The sequence below is a fragment of the Apus apus genome, chromosome 16 (assembly GCF_020740795.1).
Source record: "Apus apus isolate bApuApu2 chromosome 16, bApuApu2.pri.cur, whole genome shotgun sequence".
Lineage (NCBI taxonomy): Eukaryota > Metazoa > Chordata > Aves > Apodiformes > Apodidae > Apus > Apus apus.
In genome coordinates, this window is record NC_067297.1 from 13,709,593 (window position 1) to 13,727,999 (window position 18,407).

The 18,407-nt window shown below is 42.6% G+C and overlaps 1 protein-coding gene across 12 annotated transcripts in view; it reads right to left on the reverse strand.

The window, feature by feature from the left end:
- Positions 1 to 18,407, reverse strand: part of GIT2 (GIT ArfGAP 2) — a 28,254-nt gene that overhangs the window by 3,101 nt on the left and 6,746 nt on the right. For 3 of the 12 annotated variants that reach the window (XR_007891022.1, XM_051633738.1, XM_051633745.1), the window contains 14 exons: positions 17,939 to 18,033; positions 17,092 to 17,137; positions 16,081 to 16,132; positions 15,653 to 15,725; positions 15,235 to 15,332; positions 14,859 to 14,970; positions 13,977 to 14,119; positions 13,107 to 13,256; positions 10,249 to 10,497; positions 8,774 to 8,863; positions 5,546 to 5,628; positions 5,281 to 5,463; positions 3,609 to 3,716; positions 445 to 508 (listed from right to left, as the gene is read on the reverse strand). Coding sequence is in view for 11 of the 12 variants with exons in the window: in XM_051633738.1 (XP_051489698.1) it covers positions 445 to 508; positions 3,609 to 3,716; positions 5,281 to 5,463; positions 5,546 to 5,628; positions 8,774 to 8,863; positions 10,249 to 10,497; positions 13,107 to 13,256; positions 13,977 to 14,119; positions 14,859 to 14,970; positions 15,235 to 15,332; positions 15,653 to 15,725; positions 16,081 to 16,132; positions 17,092 to 17,137; positions 17,939 to 18,033 (1,546 nt within the window). In the remaining variant the exon portion in view is untranslated. Of the gene's footprint in view, positions 1 to 444; positions 509 to 3,579; positions 3,717 to 5,280; positions 5,464 to 5,545; positions 5,629 to 8,773; positions 8,864 to 10,248; positions 10,498 to 13,106; positions 13,257 to 13,976; positions 14,120 to 14,858; positions 14,971 to 15,234; positions 15,333 to 15,652; positions 15,726 to 16,080; positions 16,133 to 17,091; positions 17,138 to 17,938; positions 18,034 to 18,407 lie in introns of all 12 variants that reach the window. The other 9 variants (XM_051633739.1, XM_051633743.1, XM_051633744.1 and 6 more) reach the window with 9 other exon arrangements.

Genomic DNA, 18,407 nt, shown 5'->3' on the forward strand with positions numbered 1-18,407 from the left:
CAGTCAGGCACACACAACAGCACCATTCCTGGCAGTTTTATAGAGGTAGGAAAGACTTTACAAAAACTTAATCATGGAGATCTCCCTCCCTGAAATTTGCTATGAAGAAACAGATCATTTTGGTAGATGGATAACAGATCTAAACATACCTGCAAGTAAGAAATCCAGGCAGCAGCATTCAACTGGAACCTTGAGGGGAGGAGGGGCAGTCTAGCAAAATTCCTGTATAGCCACATGACTCCTCAAGCCAGATGCAAACAGCCTCCAGCTTTGGAGCAACTGTGGGCAATTCTTGGAGTTGTAAGTTCAAGGCTAAAATTAAAGGCTTGGATTCACAACTAAGCCACTTCTCCCTACCTTTGGTCTTTGGTTTTCATTTTTACTGAGGGGAAATCTAACAATGAGGAATGAGAGTAAAACACTGCAGTGCTGAAAGGTACTTACTTTTGGGAACAGCGCTGCCATTTCCGTTACAGCCACATGGATTCTCTCGGAGCATGGTATATAGCTGCAAAAAGATGCCATGTGTTACTCATGCTGTAAAGACTCCCTTTCCTCTTCAGTTTCACTGGCCAGTGGCTATTATTCTAAAAGCAGCTGAGTAGCAAAACCCCTCTATGTATTCTCAAAATATCTTTGTAGGCTGCACTGAAGGCAAGTGAAGTAGGGTGTGCAACACCCAACATGGTGACTTCGTGTCTCCTCAGTGCTCCTGCAGCACAAGCTGGTATATAACTACAGGCCTTCAGGAAAAACAAGAACTTAACCAATAGTTCAAAATTATTTCTTCAGTTTTCCTTACTCCTTGATCACAGTTTGATTAAAGGAATAACTGTCCACGCCTATTCTAGCAAACATTGTCAGAAAAAGTCTCAATTTGTGTGCAATTATGGAAACGTATATGAATATTAATTGCACATTAATTCACATCCTGCAGTTTTAGTCCCACCCCACCCAACTACTCAGATGTTGGAACTTGTCTCCAAATGGTACAGAAAATTGCTCAGCTTGTTCTGTTTGGGATGAGCACAACATCCTGTTGTTACATGTAGAAGAACATGTCCAAGCAAACTAGTTTGTGTAACTCAGCAACAAAGTCAAGTAAGATTCTGCAGCCTGAAAATATTTAAATACAATCTGGTGAGACCTTGGTGCTTTTGGAAAACAGGAACTTTTCTCCTCAGTGCAGTGTTGATGATCACAGTAAGTTTAACTTGCTGCCATTTTAGGGAAATCTCTATCTCTGTGTTTTGCAAGAGCTCTTTCTGCACAAGGGACTGTCAAACCAGCCTACTAAAAGAAAAGTGTTACAACTACTAAGGATCTAAGCAGCTCAAAATATCCAGTAATCCCTGGAGAAAAATAAAAACAAAGGTGTTTCTATGTTTCAGACTTGAATTCTGGCCATCCAAGCTCTTAGAAATACTGTAACAGTCAAGTGTTGATATTTATAGGACTGTTTTGTCTATCAGCTCTAAAACAATTTTCCTGTGCTTCTTTTCCATGTAAGTTACAAAGTAGAAGCCTTTAAAAAAGCACTTTGTACCGAAGTTACCAAAGCAGAGTTATCCCTTAAGAACTATTCAAACCCTTGGCAGCGAGACCTGAATCCTGACCTCCATAAGCTCTTAACCCTGCAGTTCTCAGCTACTCTGAGCAGCCTCAGAAAGACAGACATGCTGCTCTGGGCCAGCAGCCAGGCTGGAGGCTGCACGGGCACAACCTGAGGACACACCTTGATTCCAGCAGATTTATTTCCCTCCTTGTATCAGTTCATTATCAGCTTAAGCCAGGAGTGCAGCACTAGGCACTTATCTCCCTTTTTTGTTTCACAAACGGGGAGGTTTGACACCAGAGAAGGGAATATGCCCAACTTCCAGTGCAGAATTCCTACCTTGCTCTCTCGGTCAAGTTTAACTAAAGGTGAAACATCACACAAAGGTCACTTCAGAAAGCCAAGATGCCTTCTTGGATTAATTCACACACAACAGACAAGGCACAATTTTCAACCAGCAGCTTACAGATACATGCATCTCCAGCCTATCAACTGCTTTCACCATGTGTGAGTTTTAGGCTAAATACTCAGTAATTCCATTGAGTTAGCTGATAAAACAAAGGCAGATTCCACTAGTCCTCACAGATCTCACTTCTGATTCATTTACCAAATGAAAACTGGTCTGTTCAAAATAGACCTTAAAACTATTTACCATCAGCTGCTCTGAAGTGCTGTTAGTGTGGTCTGTCAAAAATCTAATTTCAAAAGACTTATCCTTCAAGGACTCAATTTCAGTGTGAGTTGTTAGTCAACCTGGTTCAGTCTTTAGCAGGAGAATCTCAAAATCATAGAGCAACAGCATTCAAGAAAAAAAACTCAGCATCTGTAGATTATGGTAGATTGTGGCTCTTTCAAGCAAAACCAGACAAGAAAACCCCACTCCCCAGTCATTATTTATGCAGTCACCTTGCAATAAATACCAAAGGTGCAAAACCAGGTCACTTGCAAATGCACTGAGAAAGAAGCAACACACTGGGGTCATTTTGGCAATGCAGGAAAGTTGCTTTAAAAAGAGTATTGCTGTGTGTCTCTAGTCACATGAGTTCTTCCAAATAAACTAAAAGTGGAGGAAAGTCTTCCAAGCTCACTGTAATTCCCACTCCGCTATTGAGTTAACAATTAATTTGCTCCCTGCAGGCCACACTGAACAGCACCTTATCTCATTAATAAGCCAGTTTGCTGATTAAACCCTTCACTAACAAAAGGAGAAAGCCCTAAGAATTACTTGTATGAAAAAGACCAAGACTAATGACACACACTTCATAGCATGTTCTCTAAGTTGGCTGCAAAGTGTGCAGTGTGTCTTGGAGGAATAGCTTGATTTTATAACCTCTGTAAGCTCGGGGACCCCCTGACACATTTGTTGAGTTTGCACACACTGCAGTGAGATCTCAGGAAGATACTCCAGAGGTGACATCTTGGAAAAAAGAATCCCTCAGGAACTCTCCCTCCAGCCCTGGTATTTGTCACTGGCAGTAACACTTGGGGTTAGAACTTGGGAATGGCTGCTTTAAAGAACACCTCGGTCACATTTTATTTTTGTTTTAGGTCATTAATAAACAGTATTTTGGTCTGGTTGGAAGATACTACATAAACATACATTTTTTTCATGGATTCAAGTCACAAATGGCCCCACTTGTCAAGCCAGCTCTATCAACAGGGGAGGGCCTGGAATGTCAGATGTGGATGTTGTATGTCAGGAACTGTGAAACTCCTGCTACTTGTGCACCAGAGCACAGAAGCAGCGACCACATGTTGTGCTGTTAGTTGTGATGATTTATCTGGATGGACAATAACCAGAACAGACAGGAGGATCTCTTAAACTAGAGAGAGTTCCAGGCTGTGATTCTGTTCCCTATGAAATCAACACTGGGAGCTTTGACTGAGCGGGCAGAGTCCCAGGTTCCTTCTATCTGCAGTTCTGATCTGAGGCATTTCATGCAGAGCCTTCAACGACCCCTGTGCAGATGGTGTGTGAGGGAAAGAGGCAGCAGAGAGAATGCGAAAGAGAAAGGACACTGTGCCTGGGAGGCAGGGACAGAGGCGAGAGTACCAGGAGGCAGGGCCAGGCTGCTGGACGGTCAGAGGCTGCAGGGGAGCCATCGTGCTGAAGCAGCCCAGGCTGTGCCCGAGCCCCAGCGAGCCCGCAGGCCCTAACGCTCTGCTCGGCCAGGAGAGGGCAGGAGAGGAACGGAAGTCAGCGAGGGGAAAAAAAAAAAGGAAGAAGGTGTTTCATTAATATATTATATTCTTGCATCATTTAATTACTCTCTGATTATCTATGCAGCGTGTGATCTACAGCGTTCCCAGCACTAGCTTGGAAGATGTATTATTACATCCCTGACACTTTGCTAAGGAAGCATCATCCCCCTGCTGCACGAAGAGAGTGGTGGAACAAGCCTCCACACCTCCTGGGTGCCCCGGGCTGTGCTGTTCTCAGCCAGCTGAGACAAAGCCAAAGAACAGGAAAACAAAGAACTGCAGCTTCACAGGTCAGTGTTTTGCAAGATAAGTACTGGCAAACACCCCACCTCATGCATGGTACAGAAGAGAAAACAAAAAAAGAACATAACAGGTTCTTTAAATACTCAATTGAACAGCAAAAGCTAGCTATGAAACCTTGTGTCTTCGAGTAATTAAAAAAAATATTATAATTTAAATACTGTAAACTATGATATACATAAAACCCAAACTCATTTAAATTTTCTCTTACTGTTGCTTCTCAGTGAGAAACAAGCAACAAGGGATTGCAGTGGAAAAGGTTACAGAGAAGGGCGCCGAGCTCAGCGCAAACACGCGAGAACCCGCCATTCAGCCAGAGGAGCAGCCACACGCTGTCCCTTCTAAAAATAGAAAAGTACAAGAAGGAAAAAACACAGAACAAAAGTGGCCCCATTGTTGTGTGCCTCTCTCAGCGAGGCAGGAAGCCAGGGCTTAGCACACATCACCAGCTGCTCCTCACAGGCAGAGACGGGCACACACCTCGGGATGGGAGGCAGAACCAGGGCCCTGCCAGTCTGCAAGCTCAGATTTGCTGGAGAGCAAAGCTGTTCCAGCCAAAAACCTGTTCCTACCCGGGAAGATGTAACTCCTGTTTACAGTCTGCAGCAGAGCTGTGCAGGAGCACCACCTGATGATCAGTCAAGGGCAGTATCACTTCTATTCACTCACAGCTGTTCTGAAAATTAATTGTTCAGCTGGGGCAGAGGTTCCCCGAGGGAGCTGACGCTGTGCACTGCCTGACGTGCTGATGAACAGGACCCTGCCTGCTCAGCTACGTCTGTCTCTAAACCCAAGAGTTCAAAATAGCTTTTGCTGGTACATTTTCTATACTAATATTTCAGCAGGAAAGCCAAATTCTCCCTGCCTTTGCAATTTTTTCCTGAAAACAGCCTCGGTGTCACTGTCACACTTCTGCAGGGTGTCCTTGCCAAAGGACATGGAGCTCTGAAGACCCAAGATAAACTTAGGCTAAGCTGCCCCACACATCTGATGTTCATCTGAAACCATGCTCCTTGTGCAGCAGGACTTGCCACTGCTGTGTGCCAGCTGTGGGCAGGGCAGGCAGGGTCACACATCCCCGCTCACCAGGAAACACCACGGACCAACATGTTTGGTAGGTCTTGACCCAGGGGGAGGTGGTGGCTGTCCTTCTGCAAACACCTGAAGGATTGTGTCTTTGTTTTCTCCCAAACCCCACAGCTTTTCCAGCACTCACATCTTACCTGTCATGCTTGTTCTCTTGTGCTGCTCGCAGCAGCTCCTGAATGTTCTTGGTGATCTGCTCAGTTTTCCGGATGACGTCTTCCGTACTGGGCAAACTGGAGCTGGGGGCTGTGTCACCATCTTCAGGGATGGATCCCTCCCCCTGCCAAATGACACTCCTCTGCCTGCCCTTCCTGCCTGACCTGTGAAGGAACAAGCCAGAGGTTGGCCCTGTGGGACAGCACCAGCTGCTCACACACCCCCCGTGCTGCTCACGGCACCTACCCCGTCTCCTCCAGCTCCAGGGGGGTGGTGGGGTTATCGTAGTCACTCTCGGACACGCTGCTCTGCTTCTCCAGCTTCGAGGCCTGCAATGAATCCAGATTTATTTCAAAGCTGTGCAGGAAAGAAGAGCCCCAAGCTGTGCCAGTGCCACATCCCTCCCACACACGGGCTTGTTCTCGAGCACACCCGTGCACCGTGGGAGGGAGAACCAAGTGAGGGAGGCCCGTGATAGAGCAGAGGCCAGATCAAGCACGAGGGTCTGACCACAGGGCAGAGGCTGAGCCAGGCGTGGGAAGCCCACCACAGAGTGGGAGACCTAAACAAAGGCTGAGGAAAGTCAAAATCAAGAGATGGAAATGATGGTGGGAGGCCCACGGTGCAGCAGAGGCCAAACTGGCGGTGGGAGACCAAAGCGCACATAGTGAAGATGAGCTGACAAGACCTGGAGCCCATTGCAGGCTGGAGGCTGAACTGGGGGTGGGAGACCAAAATAAGGAGAGTTGAGGCCCACTGAACACTTGAGACCCATGCAAGGTCAGGAGGCCAAATAAGTGAGAGTTGTGGGCTCTAGCAGAGCCTGGGATGAAACGAGGGTGGGAGGCCTCACCACCAGGAGTAGCAGGGCTCTGAAGAAGGGGTGTCAAAAGGAAGGTGGGAGGTCAGCTCCAAAGTGGAGGCAGAAATGAGGGCAGGAGGCACACAGGGAAATGAAGGCCAGTGTAAGTATTGTGGGCACAGAAGGAAGTAGAGGCTGGACCAAGTGTTGTAAGGATACAAAAAGTAGAGACTAGACAAATCATGGGAGACCCACTGGGAAGTAGGAGGCTGATGCAACTGGGATGCTGAACCCAGAGTAAAGGATGAACGAAGAGTGGGATACCAACGTGAGCTTGGATGCCAAATGCACAGCAGAAGCTGAACTCAGAGTGAAGGCCTTCAGCTGAGTGGGAGGTACTCAGTGGAGCAGAGGAGGAACTGAGCCTGTGACTCTGACCTCAGGATGGAGGCCCACCACAGAGCAGGAGGCCAAGCCTAGGTTGGGAGGCACACAAGGAAGGTGAGGTCAATAACAGGAGCTGCAGTGCCACCTGTTCCCTGCCTCCAAGCACAGGTGCTTCCTCCCAGGTGCCATGGCAGAACACTCACCACTTTCTGCTCCCATACAGACCAGTTCTGCACCTCCCAGTAAAGCACCCAATCCACAGGTGAGGATGATTTTCAGTATTTCTTCCCCCCTCTCGGAGGACTGCAGGCACAAGTGAGCATACTTGTTCCATGACAGCTCCAGAGTGCTCTCCCTACAGTACCCTCTGCCAGCAAGTTTCAAAGCAGGCTTTGAGATAAGAGAGCTCAGCTTGCTTCTCTGACCTGGTTTAGCCTTCTTGGATAGCTTATGCCCAGGCAGTTCAACACCCTGGGGTTTATGCCATGGATACCTGCTGTCAGGCCAATCTCTGCGGTGCACATGAATTTGCAGTCTGAAGCCCCTGAGGCAGATTCCCATCCTCAGCAAGGCCCCAGGATCACCACACATCGCCTGATCTAGTCTGAAAAATGGCAAAGCTCATCACAAGTGCCTCCTGCAGCACGTCCATCAGTGTCACTCTGGATACAGATCATCCTCTGCATCAGCTCCTGCCTCAGCCACAGACACCACTCATGTCACAGGGTCCTTCGCAATCCCCAGTGACAAACCAGCCTTGGAGCTTCACGGAGGCTCTGAAATCAAGATGAGGGATTCTCAAGTATCAGACTGTAAGGGGCACCTTTGATTTCCATCCCTGACCCATACACTTAGCAAATATTATTTCTACCTCAAGAACAGACCAAAAATGTGACTAAGAATTCATTGCCACTGACTAAAACCAGTATGTGTGTTAAGCACTCATCTCATGCTCAACCCAATAGCTCTTCCTGCTGAAGCCCCTTGAGTAGGAATATTGCCCAGCCATTTCAAAGTTACTCTGCACAGAAAGAAAAACAAGCATTTAAAAAAAAAACACTTATCTCTCAGGATAGGGAGTAAAGATCAATTCTAAAAGTGACACATTTTGAAGATATTAAGCTGTTACATGTAGGGTCTGACCTTTGCCCTCAGGAGAGCAGTGCAATTAGTGGCAAAGCTCTGCACTATGATCAGATACACAAATGACAATAATTAATTACAAGGGTAGGATATTACGGAATCAGAAATACAATACAGTAGCAGAATCAGTGTCAAATAAAAAAACAAACAAAAACTCTGCAAGTTTCTAGTACTACACAGAACTGATTTCAGCTGCAGCAAACCCAGATTTGCCTTGGACTAAGCACTGTCTTCCCTTGTAAGTTTTATCATCCAGCTCTGCTTGCAAATCTAGTACTTTCTCAGTTGATATGTCCAAACACTGTACAGCCAAATAAAATGGGGACAGAAGAATTTAAAAAGCAGGTTCTTTATCCTGGCAATAAGAGGCCAGAGTATAACCATTTAATGTTTCTTATCACATTTTTTTTCCTGGAGTCAGAACTATAGCTAACAAAAACCCTGAGAACAAAGTTTTATAGTTCCTGATGGATCACCAGTTTAAGCTTCCTTTATACACCTTCAGTGTCTTTAATCTTGCCCTGAAAGGCCTCTTGCTAAAAGCAATTCCTGTGCCCATTCCATCTCTGGTCTGTCAGGGCCAGCAGAAAGCAGGCTAGCTGACATGAGGTGTACTGGGGTGCCACAGCTACCTGTTTGCGTCCTAGAGAATCCCCTTCAAACCAACTCGTGGACATCTGTAAGATACCAGGTCAATCAGTACCACTGTGGATTGGTGCAAGCTGGCAGCCCCCAAAGAAAGCAGGCTTGAAAAGCCAGGACCAGTGAGCATCACAGGCCTCATGCAGTGCGTTTAGTCAGTAGGAAGAGTTATATATTGACTTGGGAAACATCAGCCAGTTCCTGCCAAATTACTTTCCAAACAGCAACCAACTCGTCTGCTGGCTGTTCCCAGTGTTAGGAGGTGGAACAAGTGATCTGGAGTAACTGTGCATGGGGTTAAATGCTAAAGATTCCAGCTGTTGTGAAGTTAGAGAGAGGGAAGGATCCACAGCAAGTGGCAGAAGAGACGGAGTGATGGAATACTGCTCCATGCAGGCATGAGGCGAATCAGCACAGAGGGGGGGCAGAGAGAGGCAGAGTGGCTTCCAGGGAGATGGCCACCTCCTCTGGGTAAAAGACCAAGTGGGAAGGTACTTAACCCTTCGTGTGCTTTCATCCCTTGACCAGGAAAGCGTGGAGGGGAAGGAAGGTAGAGATGAAGAGGAGGTCACAAACGCACTCCTCCCGATCTAAAAATGGGAAAGAGAAAAACACTCGGGAAAACAAAAAAAAACAAAACACAAATTCTTAAATGAAATAAAGGAACATTCTTAAAACCATGGAGATGACATAAAGCAAGAATGATTTTGAGAATTTCACTAGGCCTGAGTGGACTTAATTATCTCAAAATATAATTGACTTCATGTTAATTGTAATATGGATATTGCAGAGGTGCTAAATTCCACAGAGAACAAAATACATTCACCATCACACCAAATTAACTCCATATAACAGATTAATGCCTGAGAACTGCTGCTTCTACCCAAACTTCAAGCCAAACGACCAAAGGATCTATCCAAAGCACTGTCACATTTTGCCAACTATGTACAAAAGATTTCTGACATTTCTTAATGCCAGAACTGTCTGTATGTCCATATGTCAATATAACTGAAAATGATTCAGACTTCATAGCCTGAAGTTCTTATTGATTTAATTCAAGTGAGAGAAAAACCCAGAATTCAAATTTCTGCACTGATTCCCAATGCACTCAACTGTCTACTTTGAAATGGGCATGGAACATTTGTCCTGCCTCATGCCAGGCAAAAAAAACCCCAAACACATTAACTTCCAAATATGTTTTAAAGAACTTAACTGTTTACCTGGAAGAAAATATGAGGTAGTGGGACCAGGAGGCAAACACATTGAAACAAATCCACAGATGTTAAATATGTACCTAAAAAGTACTGCCCTGTATTCCTGCCCACAGGGCAATCTAAAAAGATTTTGGTTTACTTCAATAAGCACTAGAGTGTGTTGGGTCACTTATCTAAAGTGTGAACACATCCATGCAGAATCCTTGTGGGTAACACAGGAGTGCCTCTCCTGCTAGCACATCCTACAGGAAAATACTAAATATGAATAATTTGTTCAACTAACACATCTAAACCATCTTCAGCCTCCAGTTCCAAACTGAAATAAGAAACCGGTGGCCTAATGAAAAAGTTACCTTCAATTTTATTTTATTTTTGAAGGGTGGTTCTGAAGTTCCACAAACTGGCACATGCCTAGACAGAAATTCATGAACTTTACCTACCTTCTTGGAACACTATTTCCCCCCCCCCTTCTATTTTTCAAACAGCCATACATTGATACTTGGTATTTACACTGTGGTTAAAAGAAACAGCTGAGCGGAAGCCAAAAGCTCCAATTTACATATTCCAAAGTTGTTGTAGCTTTTACTTTTCCAAACACCCAGCTCCTGCAGACATGTTAATACAGCAAACATGAACAGTTCTCTCAGTTCCAATTCCCTCTGCAGCAGAGAGTGGAGCAGCTTGGATAAATGAGCATAGTGGGAACAGACAGAAAAGCTGAACTCAAGAAGAAAAGCAGAAGCATCAGCAGTTTTACTTACATGTGCAGGGAAAGGCTGCAGCCTGGTTATGCTTTCTTCTGGATATGTGACCTCTCCCAGGGGGAGGTAGGGCTTCTGCCCTGATCCAGTCTCATACATGGACATGGGTCTGCTACCCCGTGCAGATGGTCGCCGCTTTAAAGAAGAATTGTTGGCAGGGTCTGTGTATTCAGAACCACTTTGGACCTGATACAGATTGGTTGTGGCCTGTCTTCTGAGGTTGGTATTTTCACTCTGCAGCGTTTGAAGCTGAAAGAAATGTTTAGCAGTGGGACTTTTTTTTTTTTTCTAACAGCAAGTGTCAAAACCAAACTGACTGCACATCACAGGCTTGTCAGCCATACTAGCCAATCCAGTTACTAGTAGCTGGGGGTTGATTTCTTTTCCAAATCTACTTGACTTGCTTAGTATAAGCATAAAAACATCAATGTTTCAGGTCTGGAAATATTCATGTGCCAGTTTCTTGACTGTCTGCTGGGCCAGAAGCTACATTAGAGCTTCAAATTGGCCGTGGGCACAAACACACAATCCCTTTCTTCCAGCCTGGCTGTGCTGGCACATGGATCATGCACTGGAGCGAGGCTGTGGGGGGAGGACTGCCAACAACACAGGTTTTCAGGCAGTGTCACCCATTCCAGCAGTCAATATGAGACCTTGAAAGAGGATTTTAACCTATGGCCTGTGAGTGCTGAAAATGCCAAAACTACAGCACAGACACCAGAGGCAATGCAAAGGAAACTAGAGCTTGCTCTGCAAAGCAAGGAGAGAGTTTAGCTTGTGAAAATCAAGTATCAGCTACTGCTTTCTAAGAAGCCAACAAGAAATTATTTTAAAGCTTTTTATTATTATGTGTTTGATGGAGAGTAAAAATGCAATGACTGATTTTTTTTTTTTGTGTGGAGTTACTTGCAGTAAGTTTGCTATATTAACACATCATAAAGAAAAGATATAAAAACCGCAATGTCAGCAATTCTCTAATAATAATTGAGTATAATATTTCAAACAGCTGATGGCCTGTTAAACAAGAAATTGCTTATTTACTACTTGCATCATAGGAACCTGCAAGAACATTATGAAAAAAACAGCCTGGAGCACTTCCCAGAACCCTAAATTGAATGTGCAGACTTCTATGAAGATCATTTATGCTGTGTTCTCTGCAGCAAGATGCATCGAGTCTTAAGATCTGCTGATCACCCAGGAGCCCAGCTACACCTTTACAGTTTGACATTAGAGGCAATTAAATAGGTCAACTTAGAGCCTCTCTCTTCCCAACTTATTCCACAGCTTATAAATGTGCCTTTGGTGCAGTTTTAATCCACAGCTCATGACAACTCAGACCAAACTCATGAGCACCTATAAACACCTAATAAATTCTACAAGCATAAAAAATAACTTTTTTCCTTTAGAATGCCCCTTAAAGTAACAGAACTATTTTCATTCAGGAAGAATCTACTCATTCATCACATGCAGCTTTGCCTCATCTTTAATTAGTATCTTTTGCTTAGTAATTGCCATGCAAAAGATTAGCTACACAGCTGGCTAACAAGGTGATAAATAAAGCAGATTGATTTGTTTATGACATTCTAAGCCCTTGCTTAGAAAACAAACAAAAAGAAACAAACAATAAAAGAAGATCTCTTGAATGACAACTCTTGCTTGAGAACTGCTGGAATAGCATGAATCTGGTGGTGTCTTGCCCCAAATAACCCAGCAGAGAATTCCCATCTTGTCCTGATGTTCCCAGTGGCTCAGAGCTAGGACAGCAGGTGCCCCCTGCTCCCCTCTGTACTCTGCAGTGCCACAGCTGTATGAACTGCTCCCCAGCCCAGAGCCACTGAGCACTGAGTTTAAGCAGCCCCTCAGCTAAATACATCCTCAGGACACAAGGTTAGTGCAACTCCTCCCCCAAGGAGCAAGCCCTGCCTATGCCACCTTTCAAAACAAGTCCAATTGCAGTATAGCCACCATCTCTCTCCTTCTTCACCACATAAATATACTGAAGCTTCATTAATTCATAAGGCCTAAAGATTTTTTTAACCCTAAATAGACTATATCTATTTAAAGAAACTCAATATAAGAGGAAAAGTCAAGTCAATTGATGCAGAAAAATGCTTAACCAGCAGAAGCTGTTAGAAGACCAAGGAAACATCCCAAGATCTTTCAGGTTCCTCTCAGTATTCACTGTTCCAACAGATATGAAAGGCTGAAGACAGCTGTGACAGAAGGATGGAACTGAGCACACAAAGATATCTGTATCTGCTCAATCAGTTTGGCCTCAGATGCAAAGGGCTCAACAGTTACCACCACTCTCCAAAGCATCAGCCTCTTTGCCCCAAAACAGCAGGGAAGAAGCTCTTGGCACAAGTTACCCCCTGCAGGAGCATAGCTGGAATACCCTTCTCTACAGGGAGACCTTCCTGCAGTACGTGCTCCCAGCCTTGCAGCACTGTCATTCCTTGGAAAACAGGATTTTTAACACTAGTCAAAGGAATTAATTTGAGGAAGCACCCAGTCCTTTCTAGGCTAGCATGACAGACAGGAGAGTGAACTCCATACAGATACAAATTCTCCTTTACCCCACAAAAATCTCTATTTACCAGACCACTGGCAAAGCATTCAGCAAATTGTTTATTTGTCTATATAAGAATTAAAAGGTCTGGCTTCCAAACTGGAGTTTTGGAGCTTCAAATTCAGGATTTTACAAAATAGTCTCATCCGATTCCAAAGCAGCTCCCTTTTAAAATATGATTTCTTACTATCCTAATATTGGGTTATTTCATCTTCAGTTTCAGCAGTTTTATTCTGGTCAACTTAAAACATATCAAGAAATGAGGAGGTCTCACTCTTGTGCCTGTTACCTTTTTCTGCATGATCCTCAGCTCGTCGCTCAGGTTGACGTTCACCTTCATTAACTGCTGGATCTTTACCTCAGAAGCCACCAGGGCATTTTTAACTTGCATATATTCTTGGGCTGTCACTGGTCCATCTGACAAGTCTGAATCCAGGCTCTATAAACAGCAAGAGAACAACACTTGCAGCCCTGAGAAACAGACTGCCAAACCAGACAGAGAGACTGTGACAGCTTTTCATGTACTTACTTTAAAGGAACTGTGGTTCAAATTAGTAAGATCCATTCATTAAAAAAAATGTAGTACAATACAAAAGAAGTATGCTGTCAATCAACTCCTAGCTCTTCTATGCACAAAACCACTTATCTCAGCATTTTGGTCACACAATACACCTCCACATGGAATTTTTTTTATAATATCCAATAAAGAACTGGAAAAACATAATAAATATCCAGAGCATGTGTTACGAGGGAGGATTAAACTACAACTACTAGGCTTATGGCCCCTTTTTTACCATTATTTTCAGGAATGGATTAAAACACTCTGTGACTATTGGTCTGCTGTAAATATTTCTTCAGTAGGAAGCACTAAATGTTTGTGAAATACCACAGAATCATGGATCAAGAGTGTTTTGGTACATTCCATTATTTCATCTGTGCAACTAGATCTAGATCTTAACTCTAGACATGCACAGGGGCACAAACTTTTCTAGAGGTGCATTTTATTTACAGGCATGATTCTGAAATGAATTTGAAAATTAATTAAAATATTCCTTTTCTGATAATTTATGCTTGTTAAACCCCCTCATGATGGGAAAGATCCACTACAAATCACCTTTATGAATAAAATGTTGTGTGTATTTAAGTATTTCAAACCTACCTTCTGTCTGTTTGATTTAGCTGCAATTGCTTCCAGATCTGTATCTTCATCTGAAGCAACACTATCATAATCAGGCTGGTCATTATCCTGACTTTCACTACTATGTTGATTGCTGATTGATTTGAGTATCAGTTCCACATTTTCTGTAGATCAACACACACCATTTAAGATCATACTAAGAAGTTTGGAGAAGACATGGAAAAGCATATTTAAATTGTAAAAAGATCAGAAAAGATGTGCAAAGGGACAATACACATCCTGCCATAATGAGGTGTCTTTTGAGTTGACCAGTTCAAAACACTGAATTTAGATCCACCCAACAGACACAGATTACTGCTGTTCAAAACATCAAAGTTTTATGGTTTTATCTTTTAGTTTCTTGTAAGTTAAGGTAAGTGGGGAGACTCATGTTTTAGCAGCTTAATGGTATTCACATGAGGGAAAACCCCCTAAACAGACTGCATTGAAAAAAATGGATGTCAACATTCAAATGAAAAATAAAGGCAAAAAATAGAAGTTACAAAAGATTTTTTGTATTCTCCTAGAGGGACAACTAGTGTTCAGTTGTCTCATACCATCATGGTTAGAACTATGGTTGTTGGCAGAGGTGTTTGTATTCTTTGCTACCTATGATGCTAAAGAAATACAGAAAGCAAATATTTTAGGTCAAATTGACAATAATCTCAAGAGCATCTAAATCACAGCAGAACCCTGCAGGTACAGAGCAGCCAGGAGAGCCAGCATCTAACCCACTGCCGTTATCTCAGCTGCCAATCAAAACAAGCATGCCTCTGAAGCTGGACTGCACTATTCTGGAAAATGTAATCAAGTTACTACTGAAGAATTGCATCTAGAAGAGCTGACAACCAGAAGCACACTCACCTTTTGAGCCAGCAAGAGGATTCCCCTGTTGTCTTCGTTTGGCATCACTTAAAATGTCTATAACGAGCGTAGCGAACTCATGGGCATTAAATCGAGCCAGTTTCTGCCTTCCCTAAATTACAGAATAATGCAGATGAACAGCAGAGCTCCCAGGCAAAACTACAGCACTTACAGCAAGCTGATTGTTCAATTACATTTATTGCAAAAAGCATTATTTAAATTATCCAGCTTCACACTCCAGGGCAACGAAAATGTGACACTATTTTAACCTCTTTACAAGCGGAGGCAGCTCTCCTCCAGCAATGAAGAACAGTAAAGCAATATTACCTGGCCTATTAAATAAAAATAGTGGTACAGTATTAAGGAGATTGCATACCTGATTCCTGGTTGAGGAATATTCAGGATTTACAGGAAGAAAAGGGACCACTGTGGTCTCTGTCACCAGTGTGCTGTGATTCTGAGTAGCAAGCCAAACTGATCAAGGAAGAAAAAAAAAAGAGTGAATAACCTTCTTACACTGCTTGACAGTGTTTCTTGTCAAAAAATAAAAGACCACAATTTCCAAGACAAACACAATCCATTCAAAGGAAGGCTTCTTTCCCTAGAGGATTCTCTACTTTGAAAAAACTACAAGATTTTTGCAATTAGCGTCACCTCCAGACAAAGAAACCACCATTATCAGTCATTACTGAAGACAAAAGTACTTTAAATAGAACATCTGCTTGCAGGAGCCTCTTGTGTGTAATGTCACAACTCAAATTTATTTTATCCAGATTCCAGAAAGCCTCATTCACCTGCATCTGTTTCCCTTCTGTCAACTTCATCATAAACATCCATGGCAAGTTCTTCAAACAAGTGGTTGCTCAGCTAAGGGAGGAAGAGGAAAATCACCGCTTAAGAACACACGAAACTACTAAGACCTCTATAGCACAGAAACACAAGAGCCCAGGATTTTAAGGACCTGAACTGGGGAGACTGACCTAGAGATACCACCCCAAAAAACCCCAGCAAATATTTCTTCTCCCTCATGGGTTTGTCACCTTCTCTGCTCCTCCACTTCTGCCTATTTTCATGTTTTTCCCCAGACTTCTAACTTGCTACAGAGGTGACATTTATTTATGCAGGCATTAACAGCAGCTGAAACCAGCCTGAAAGATGAAGTGCAGAGTTTGCCTCATCCAGACAAAGATGTGCCACACAGCACACTGGAAATTTTACTTACAGACTGAAGCTTCTTCTTAGCTGCTTTTGCAAGTTCTGATATATCTAGACTGCTAAGAAAACAAAAAAGTGATCATTACATCTACAGCATTTAATAGCTTGTTTAAACACAAATTCTACATTTTAATAATTTGATTATTAAAATGTCACTTTTATTTGAAACTCCTTAACATTTTAGTATTTTTAATATAGTTTTTAACACGTTGATCTTACTAACATTGCTAATATACCAATTGCTACACTCTTAAACTTTTCTAAACACTAGTGAATTTAAAACAAAATAATCACAACAATTCTTTGGAATGTGAATACCCACATTTGCTCAGCTCAAGGAGCAGTCAAGCTGTAGTGCAACCAGCCCTCTATCCAAAAGCTACACGTAGCATGTCTGAAAACATTACCAATGCTAACACTGAGTATTTTACCAACAACAACATAGTTTCTGTAATTTGTATTAGTTTTCCATAGAATTTTGCAAGCAGTAAGTTAACAACAGTTTACTCACAGCCGTCTTATTCCCAATTGTAGAGCAGCAAGAGAAAAACAGGAACTTATGATTAATACTTGATCTGGTTTAGACAAATACCATTTCACGGGTTGTCACCAAAAGTTAACAACACTCACATCATCCAAAGAGTACATATTTTCAGAGAAAAAGGTTGCTTTCTTGCAAATATTAGTTTCAAAATGCTGCATCAGGAAACTAACTTAATAGGTCCTAGCATTATTTACAAAATCTGTTTCCCAGGAATCCCCACTTGTGTTCCCCCAATGTGACTGTCTCACCTTCCCCCTGCATTTCAACAAATAGAGGAATCTTCTATCATTTTCTGACTTTAAGTGTCAATATCTCTTCTAGAAAATAGAAAAAGCTTCCAAGATCAACAAAGGCCCACATTCAAAAGTTAGAATTGCAACAAGTGCAAAAGCTGTTACAGAAAGGAAAGTGAACTTAATAATTAGAGGGTTTTATTTTGATGTTCTCAGACATACCATGGAACCAGCAACTTACCTGTCTGCCATCTGAGGTATAACAAAGTGCTGCCCATTCTTATGCTCTAGAGTTGAAAACAAACTGCACTTTAGTAGGTTATTACTTGACTATGGTTTTCAACCCTGTCAGGATTTAAAGCTGGTGTTCAGCCTTACTAAAATACACAATAATGAGAAACCCAAGAGTACATGCAACAGGCAAACAGAATAATTTATCTCGCATGTAATTACTCAATTTCCAATTACAGGAAAATAGTAAGTCTTAAAAGAAGGTTCCTCCCACAACTTCCTGCAGTTATTAAAGGTTCCAATTAAATTTCCATTTAAAATTAAAACTCAATTTAAAAAAATTAAGTTATAACAGAGGTGCCTTTATGAAACCTAATGACTACACATTTTAAAGTGTACTTGTGTTCCAAAGGTCCCCACTTCATTGAAAACTCCCCTGCTTTAGCATTTCAATGAGAAGAAACTTCTTACAAGAATTTCTACAATACCTCCTGCAGACTATTCAACACTCACAAGATCAGCATTGTCCCTGCAATTCACCCTCTGAAGTTAAACCATACTCAGCTATCTTATATGTAGGTTTCTCCCCACTTTCTGGCATTTCCACACATATTTGCGGAAAAACAGAAAGGAAATTCATTGCTAATTCAGGTATACTTCAAATCCTGCAGTTTTATCTGAATTTTAAATGTGTTATTGCTAATCTTCCATTTTATACTCTCTTTAGTTCTTCCTGGATGATTCATGTAATGTTAACTATCTGAAATGCATATAAAAGGTGTAGTGACACTGACCAAACATTGAAACATCCTACAGTTACAGTGAAAGATCTCAGAGCATGGGTTTGTCCTACTCACCTGGTTTCCTGCCACAGAGATAGAAAGCCAGCCTGTCTGTGAGTTCATACTGAATTTCCACCAGGCGCTCTGCCAGCTCATGGTGCCCACCTTGTCTGGGTCAGACACACACACACTTACATTAGTAACTCATTTTGAGACATACAAAAATTAAGAAATGGCCAGAGAAACAGATTTAGAACAAACTACTGTTCAACACTGCACGTCTGAGTGTATCAACAGAGCACAGACTCACAGCAGGACTTTCAACAATACGTTCCAGTGGGCAAAAACTATAGATAAACTTGCATGAACTCCCCAAAATGAGTCAGTGAAAACTCTGAACCTTTGCCTGCCTCTGCTGTAGAAAAAAGCCCAGATTCTATAGGTGACTTGGAATACTTTCTTAACAATTTCCTGAGCTCATGCAACAAACTCACTGACCTTCACCTTTGATTAATAGCATTGAGAAATAGAAATATTCTGGTAT